Consider the following 9,290-nt stretch of genomic DNA (forward strand, 5'->3'; position numbering starts at 1 on the left):
AATTATTAAATTATCATAAATTTAAATTACCAGTATTTCGTTTGTAAAGAATTGAACAAGACAACATCTTAATGTCTATAAAACTTTAGTCCGAAAATAAAAACTCCTATTTCCCAAATGATATTCGATAAAGCACATTAAAAATCATATTTACTAATAACTTTTGTTCTATGCGATGAAATAGGACGATAATGTGATATCGTCTGTTTTTAGATAAAGTCGATTTGTCGTTGAAAATAACCGAAATTAGAGGTTATTGACTGGTCGAAACTGAAACATGTCCGATTTCAATGAAATGTGGTATTTAGGGCTGTCATAGCAACCCCATGAAATTTGATGGCTTGTTATACAAAGGTCACTTTGGTATCGTCAGAATCACATTTCAACAGAATGACCGCAATTTTCTTGTCTCTGATTGGTTGAAATTTAAATGTCCGATTTCTATGAAATTCGATGCATAAGTTCATCATGGGTCAGACCATTATTGTCTCCTCCGTTTCATATTTCAGAAAATGGCCACCATTATCTCTGGCCTCCGATTGGTCGAACTTTAAATATTGCTCAATTTCAATCAAACTTTTGTAGGTGTTTTGAATAACTTAAATTGTTCACAATTGGAATTCTAGTTAAAAAAATTATTCTGCCGTTTTTGTATTCTAAGATATTATTCAGTGAATGCACATCAAATTTTGTATACAATTCATTGTGTTGTCCTTTACTTTTTATCCCAGGTCGATCATCCCAGATGACAGCCGCTGTCCCTGATTGGTTGAAATGATTTCCAAAAATAGCTTTGATTCCACTACAGTATACTGATCATAGTAAAACCTTGTGGAAGGGATGAAAACATGACATCTACGTTGGATTCAGTCGCGAATGGCAGTTTTTTTTTATCATGGTCGAAACTAATCTATTGTCCGGTTGTAATGAAATTGGATAAATGGAATTGATATGGCACAGAAAAACCAATGGCCTATTTGATGAAAGGAAAACAAAATTGTCTCTGATTGGTCAAAACTTAAATACATGTATCATCTAATTTGGATGACATTTGGTATGAGGGTTTATTAGGGACTATGGCCACTTTCGTAGCCGCAGATTCACACGAAAAAATGGACTCCGTTTCCTGACCTCTGATTGGTCAAAATTTCTGTATAGCTTGTAATGAAATTATGTAGGTGTATAGTGACACCACAAATGTATTCATAGAAGTCCGTGTGGTATTGTCGATGGGATGAAGGTATCGAGGTGACTTCTGCTATTGCTCGCAATTTCGATTCTACTATCGTGATAATATTTGACGTTTCCAAAGTGAAGAAGTCAAATTGATACATCCTTATCATCACGTAAGCGGGTATATGGTGTTTATTATATTGTTGATACTGTATATGTATCTTATTATCATTATCATTCTTACTGGGGTAAGTAGCCTTAATGGTTAAGGCATCATTTTTGAGCGGAAATGCGTCACGGGTAGATGTGCACGAGTTGAGATGTTAATGGTAACAGGCATTGTGTACTTGCCTCGTGTACCTGATATGAATTTATCGCTCTATTACATTCTTATTTCTTTAGGAGTGAGTGAGTACGTGTTTGCGAGCGAGTCTTGTATACATATATATATATAACATATATAACCTATGTTTTGCATCGTAAATAAACGTCATCATCGTTTTGTAATCCGTTCTCTCAGTTTTCATTTTCTCAGAAAACCAATCGACGCTAATACCACGTTAACATTTATTTGGTATAAAGAAATCTAATCACAGCACTTAGATAGAGAGACAGAGAGACAAATCGACACACAGGAGGTGAATCCAGATTAATGAATGTTTCGGCAAAAAATTCACTTAACTTTTTAAAAGGTAACTTAGAGCTGGTGATAGAATGATACAGCATTGTTTTTCCCCTTAAAAACTTCAAACTTTCGAGCGGAAAGATACTTACACTATTGAACTGAGGTTGCGTAAATCTAAACACGTATGTCAGAATCTGTAATATCTTTAATAACTTTTTACCGAATATAAACTTAATTTGTGAACTGTGCTACTTTGACATATATTAGAAGCTTAATATTTTAATATTTCTATATAGCATATCATCGTGCAATTTTTTTCCTATAACAAATAACCCCGTAGCGAATACTAAAATATAAATTAACTGAAGTCCAATTAAAAGACATTTATATCGACTTGTTGCCTAAATAAGATATAACGACTAGCGTGACCACACTCCGTGATCTTATAAGTCAGTATTATTATATCATACGATGGCTTCCTGTCTCTATAATCTGTGGAATACCCCGTGTACTACGAAATCCTATTTGGCTGAAAGTATTTCTTTCTTATTAAATGGTTCATTTCGGTGACACAAGCAACCAGATAACAAAGCATTTAGCCGTAACATCTACGTTTTCACTGTCGTAAGCCATTTTTTTCTGAAAATTTAATCGAATAGCTCTTATATCTATTATTGTTTCGTCTTACCTCATTAAAATTCCCGGAAGTTTCTGAAAACATTCTGAACTCATATAAAACAAAAGCAAGAATGAATGTCTCTGGCATGGCTGCATCGTACACGTCTCGTTAAAAATGAGTGTACACGTAAGTATCAACGTCAGCATAGTATATACATTGTACACTTCTTCAACAATGCTCGCATGATTCGTCAATATTGTTTTATTTATTGTAAGTGAATCGGTCAGTATATATTCACACCAATGGCTACAAATGTCAGTCGTAAACTTTGAAATTGTATTGTATATATACGAACGGAGTGTAAAGAGAGATAAGCTTATAGATAAATAAAGGAAGGAAGAAAACGAGACATTAAAATAAACTTCATCAGTAATGAATAAAAATAATCGTTTTGTTAAAAATTTGGCAAGGATATGAGGGGATTCATGTCATAAGTTTCAACTAAAAATGACACAAACAATTTCCATCTAAAATTAAATATATCTTTATATATTTGTAACGAAGAAATGTTAGATTTATTTATCAGAAGCATACATTTTGGAAATTGAAATCATGGGGGAACCTTGTGTAGTTACCTTCATAATTACATGTACTGATAGTATCATGCAACCTACTAACAATATAATGTAGGAGTTACCTCCCGTTATTAGTACTGATGCATTGTGGTACAACACATGTGCTTCCTTTTTCATTCGCCATTTGCTCGCGAGGTAATATGCCGAAATGATCCGACTCAAATTGTGCAATAAAGTTATGTTTCTACAAATTTTTATTCATTTCGTTGTTTATTACAGGTAATTTACCACTAAATCAACATGCAGAACGAAGCTGGAGAGTTCGTGGATATGTACATCCCAAGGAAATGGTAATTGTGACTTGTTAAAATATGTATTCATCACAAACGTTGGAAAATCAAAAGTATGCGAGAGTGTTTTGTTTATTAAATAGTTTGATTGGTTCATTATAATGACGGAAATAGCATCCAGACACACAACAATCTACACCTTGTTTGTTGAAACCCTTGACAATAATGGTTTGATAGTTGTATTTATACCCGATCCCTCGCAATCGCGATACCATTCACAGGAAACTGTTTTCAATCGCATTTTGCATATGATTTTGATTGCCACTATTACGACTAATCAGATTGTCAGAGTCTAGATATCCAATATTGGAAAATATCCACCTACCAGTTTCTCTTTCACTTTGCTTGCACGATGAATACAAATGTATTGAAATATGTTACGACTTTTCTGGATTTGTTCAATAAATTTTATAGCTTATCATCAGCATTTTACCGAAATGATATACAGAAACATATTCAACCTTTATTTTATTTGTCTACACAATCTTCAGTATGTTGAAGGAGGTCATTAACGGGTAGAGATATGATAAGTTCAGCTTAAATTGGGAGGGGGAGGCGGGAAACACTACTGCATTTTGTTTCTTTATATATCGCTAAATAACAGACTCTTGGTCAACCCACATTGGACCCTTGATCACCAGATATTAATGGATTGACATTTTGGTGAAGAAATCTTGAGGATATAATCATATTTTTGAAATGTTGAATATTGTTTTTTTATCAAGTGAAATGAATATTTAACATCATTTAAAGTGAAAACTGAGTTTTCATTCAATGCTACGCTGTTAGGAACTTAATAATTAAAGTGGAAAAAGAGTCATAAAATGATTAAAAAAATTCTATCTTCTGATAAAAGATTTACATGTCTGGGTTTCTGTTTGAAAAATTGCAAGGAGGCATGGTGTATTTTCATTTCCCAGCCAATTACTTGCACCAAGGGCAATTCAGAACTGGGACGGTATTTAAAATGTGAAAATGATCACCTGGTAACACAAAGGGGTTCAGACCTGATGTGCAGGTGATATTGTACCAGTAATCGTCTCATTCATTAGGACCTCAAGTTGTGTAATTAAAAAGTGATATTTGAGTCTAGCATCATCAGGGATATACAGTGTGATAATTGATTCCTGCTAAATTTATTTTTTAAGTAATAGGCAAATGATTCTGATGTATCAAATATATCATACTCTGGTATAATCATATTTAGTGAAATTACAACCCTACATGTACATCATTTGTAAGTTATTAAATGTGATGTTTTCCAATAGTGTAGCTCCAGAAGTTAATTTCTTACTGATATGCAAATATGTCATAAATGTTTCTAAAAAGAAAAAATGTATACATGCCAGCAGCATAAATTCAGCGGTATAATTGTTAATTTCAGACTAGTTTTCTGGATAAAGCATTGAAATACAATTTCTTAATTTCAGCTCTGCTAGCAACAGAATCATTGCTGCAAAAGACCATGCTTCTATCCAGCTGAACATTGCTGATGTAAGTGTACAATAGTTTACATTAAGGCTAAATTGTGATAATTCCAAATTTAAGATATATGAATATCTGACTTCTTTTGTTGAAGATGATTATGAGAGAAAAAAAGGAAAAATATTCAAAGAATTTAAGCACACTGCTGTATAAACTTATAATTTTTTATATTTTTGTAAGGTTGATGAGAGCACAGGACGTATGACAGGTTCAAACACAACCTATGCCATCTGTGGAACAATCAGAAGAATGGTAAGTTGATGTCTTACTATATTTATAAGATTGAACTGTTTGAATTGTTTCATTTAATATCATCCACTAACAAGGCTGTCCACTGAAAAAAGTTAATAGATTATTAAAGATCCCTGGGAAATATATTCATATGGAGAAAGTTTGTTAAATTGCATGCCCTCTTCAAGAAATTTGATCATGCGAAGTTAGCAAGTTTTGTAGTGTTGGATAAAAATTGATTTTTCTGTCCATTAAGAATTTTATCAGTTTAACTTGAAATGGAAATCATGGTGAAAAGTTTTTGCTGTACGTAAACATTTTTTAAATGTATAGCAAAGTTATCCAGCATTCAGCCCCATGCCTAGTACCAAGCCCACCCTGACTATGTTTTTGTAGAAATACCAGCAATGCTTTATGATTGTCTTACTATCGATAAGCTCATACCTAGTACCAAGCCCTCTACTATATCAGTGCTATTTTAAGTCCTATAATAAGCCCACACCTTGATTTTGAGTGTTGTGTCCTGCAAGGCTTATTACATGAAACAATCACATATTCTGGGTCATTTTAAAACAAGGTAAATCTTCAGTAACGTAAATTTTGAGATGAGTTTGAAAATTATCGATGGATTTGTAATCGACTTTGATTAGCTTGCCATTAGCATAAAGTGATATAACATGTTGTTGATAAGGATATGTTCTATAAAAGCACTCTTGCAGTCTGACAAAGAAATAACTTGAGTCACTTAAAGCTTGTTACTTAAGATATACAAAATACATGTATTTGTATTGACATACTAGTAACTGATATAGATGAATGAGTTCCCTTTTATTGGCTGTACTGTAATAGAGATGCACGCATACTTATTGTATTGGATCACATTCCAAAGGTGAAGAATTTCATGGTTAAAAGTATTAAACCCATTAGCAGATTATCAAATTTTTTTTAAAGTACCTGATATTTACATAAAACCAGACTAAATTTTCTTTATCTAAGCAGATTCAACTTTTGGAATTATGTTGTCCTGGTACAAAGCGTTGTATTATAAACACACACTGAACACTTTGGAAAACTGGAAAAAAGACTTTATTATAGCATTTCTCTGGTAGGAAATGTAAATTTATTAACAAGAATATTTTATCATAGTCTGTTTCCAATAAGTATAGAATACTGCATTCTTATGTGTACGATACAGATTGGATTTAAGCTATTTCTGACTATCCCTTGTAAATGTAAATAATTCTTTTAGAAGCAGAAAATAGATGTTTGATGAATTCACTTGTTATACCAAATCTGCGTTGTCCCGCTGCAAAGCCCTTATGTGGAATGGAATAGCATTGGATTTGATATACACTTTTGTACTTATAGGGTAAAGAAGCATTGTGTACAGAGATAGGTGTAAAAATATGTTAGGGTTAAGCACCTATCATTGTTTTACATTTATTCGAGCCAATCTTCTTAGTCACCTCCTAGATTTCTCAATTTATGGCCCTTATCACTAATGTGGCTTAGGCAGAGGAAACATTTGTATGATGCAGATAAATTCATTATTGCATATTTGGCTTTACAACTATATGATCTAAATTTATATGCTGTCTATCTAAGAATATGAAAACCATTGATAGACAGCTACAACAATGTTCGAATCGACTTCAAATTTTGGCAGATGACGATTTAAATTTTTTCAATCAAAAACTGTTAGTATGCATTTTTGTCAATTCCGGAAACAACATGTTGATCCAAATCTTTCTTTGTGATGTACCCATTCCAGTTGAACAAACCAAATAAAGTAATATTTGACAGGAAATTATTGTTGAGAATGTAATATTAGTAATGATAACTGTAATGTGTCTTTTGTACGATCTCACAGGCAGAAAAAGGCAAAATATATAGCTCTCTAAGCTGCTGTTAGACGTTGATGGTAATTTGGAGAGAAATTTGTACAATGTTATTTTTCTAATCAACTGATTTTGCTCTTACAGGGAGAGTCTGACGACTCCCTCAACAGGTTGGCCAAGAGGGACAACATTCTTGCTAAGTAAGTTCAAAATAGTTTATACTTTAAACTGAACAGGAAAAAAAGATGGAGAGAAAATGACCTGATATGAAGTGAATTTCGATTTAACCAGTAGTGTTGGAAGAATTACAGTTGACACTTGTTCAATTCACTTTATGTACTACTAAGTTCACAGATTCCACCAAACTCATTTAGTAGAGCATCTGACTTAGCAACTTGAGATGAAGGTCTGAGGTGTATGGTTAGATCTTTACCAATGGTTGTTTGTTTCTCAGGGAGCTGAGAAATAGAGCACTCTCTGCTGACATGGTTGTGTCCTTGACCACTTTACCCCAATTGTTGTGGTTGGCATGTGACTTGTGATGGTCCTCCCATATGTTGTTCAGTGAGGAAGACGTCAGCTATTAAAGGGAAAGCCCATGAGAAAATGAGCTTTGTTGTTGATGGAGCAAACAAGCACTGGGGTGTAATATATTTACGTTGATTTTAGCATTTATATAAAATCAGAGTTATTGTCTCGTATAAAAATAAAGAGTAAGTTTCTCTGTGTATTGTCCTGAAGCTTTTCCACCTGTGCTTTGTGATTAATGATTGTTTTGTTTTCTTTACAGGAACTTCTGAAGGATGGATGTCAACTACATGTGACTTTTTCTTGTAAATAAGGCTGAATAAAGTCGATGTAGGGAACAGAAGTGTTCACATTGTTTATACTGAACGAAAGTATCTCCAACATGGATGGACTACTTTTAATGTTACTTCAATATATATTACATGTAAGATAATTAAGAGAATACCCAGTATTCCTTTTATTAAAAACAACTTAGCCTGTCATAAACGCCACCAGTGTATTGAATTTTAAGACCACTTGTTCAGCTTCCCTATGCAACACACTCCATGACACTCGCAATAGGAAAAACAATTCCTTCATAAACAGGTCTGACCTCGTTGGTATTTTCTCATTGAATATCAGAAATCTCTAACAAAACTACTTCTAATATAGCAAGTAGTTTCTAAGTACTTTCCCCAGTAGTTTTGCTTAAGTCAAGTTTTATATTTTTCATAACTATCATCAATATGAAACATGCTCTTCAGTTTCAATATATATGTGAAGAGATCTTCATATATCAAAAAAGAAAAGCTGTTTTCATATCACTGTCTTCTGACAGGTGAACAGTGAGGTGTACATGTAGTGCAACTCTCAGGACTGAAGTTTTCAAGCTGATATAACTTCTGCGCTATTTATTGATATTATACTAGGAAGGAGTGATAAAAAAACAGCCTCTGCTGTGGTCCCTTTGGTTTTTATCTGGACACATAACCACTGGACTAAGGGAAGTTCCTAATAGCTGTGGACAGTCACATGACCTGTATTCTCAATTTCTACTCTATGACGAAGTACCTAAAGGGCAAAATTAGTGTTAAAATGTGGTTCATCTTGCATTGAAAATAAGTGATCTGATTATTCATGTTTCCAACTTGAATCCTGTAGTAAATTTGTACATACCGCCAATAAAAATCATTTTGGCTCTGCTTTGTTCAAGTCTCAAGTGATCGGATGATGGGCTGTTGTATCACTTCCCCACAAGTTATTCCATGTGTCATTTGATGTGTTCTTTGAACAAAAATTGCTTTCTTATCGTGTAAGGTTTAGTTTAGTTTTATGGTCACCTAAAACAAAAGTTTCGTGGTGATTATTTCTATCACATTCGTTCTGTCGTAAACAATTTAACATTTTCGATTTCTCAAAAACCCTTAAATCTATATCAATGAAATTTTTGCAAATTCCCTGGTATAAGATTAACCAAAATAGTGAATTATGGGGACCCCACCCCACAGGGGCTTCAGAGCCAAAGCGTCAACACTTACATTGGGTAGAATCAAATACTCTTCATGTATGGAAGCATCTTAAGGTGGTTTATCAAAATTGTGAATTTCATGACCCCAGGGTGTCACATTTCCCCTGGGGGAGGGGGTAAAGTCTACTATAGCTTATATTGGGAAAAAATTAGCATGATTTGTTTAATTTCCATTGGAAATATTTCAAGCTTGGTTAGAATTCTGAGTAAAAGATGACAGCATGATGGTATGCATGCTGACCCCCAATGTTTGATGGGTTGGGCCAAAAGGGGTCAACTTGACTGGAATTTCAAAAATCGTCTTCTCAACACCCAAATATGGTTATATTAAATACTCTTCATGGCCTCATGTATCTCGA

At 33.6% G+C, this 9,290-nt stretch overlaps 1 protein-coding gene across 1 annotated transcript; it reads left to right on the plus strand.

Annotated features, from left to right (window-relative positions):
• The first annotated feature begins 3,271 nt into the window (after positions 1-3,271).
• Positions 3,272-7,767, plus strand: LOC132557003 (small ribosomal subunit protein eS21-like). Its single transcript, XM_060221468.1, has 5 exons — positions 3,272-3,342; positions 4,773-4,836; positions 5,008-5,079; positions 7,041-7,096; positions 7,687-7,767. The coding sequence occupies exons 1-5, from the start codon at positions 3,293-3,295 to the stop codon at positions 7,694-7,696; spliced, it is 252 nt and encodes an 83-aa protein (XP_060077451.1). The 5' UTR covers positions 3,272-3,292; the 3' UTR covers positions 7,697-7,767.
• Positions 7,768-9,290: the final 1,523 nt, after the last annotated feature.

This window comes from Ylistrum balloti, unplaced genomic scaffold, assembly GCF_031769215.1.
Source record: "Ylistrum balloti isolate Yb309-2 unplaced genomic scaffold, AGI_CSIRO_Ybal_v1 Utg370612, whole genome shotgun sequence".
Lineage (NCBI taxonomy): Eukaryota > Metazoa > Mollusca > Bivalvia > Pectinida > Pectinidae > Ylistrum > Ylistrum balloti.

Excerpts from the sequence above, each read along its gene's own strand:
- LOC132557003 (XM_060221468.1), top strand. The coding sequence starts at position 3,293 with ATGCAGAACGAAGCTGGAGAGTTCGTGGATATGTACATCCCAAGGAAA. Across the intron at positions 3,343-4,772 it reads ATGTACATCCCAAGGAAATG|CTCTGCTAGCAACAGAATCA; the intron begins GTAATTGTGACT and ends TCTTAATTTCAG. Across the intron at positions 4,837-5,007 it reads TCCAGCTGAACATTGCTGAT|GTTGATGAGAGCACAGGACG; the intron begins GTAAGTGTACAA and ends TATTTTTGTAAG.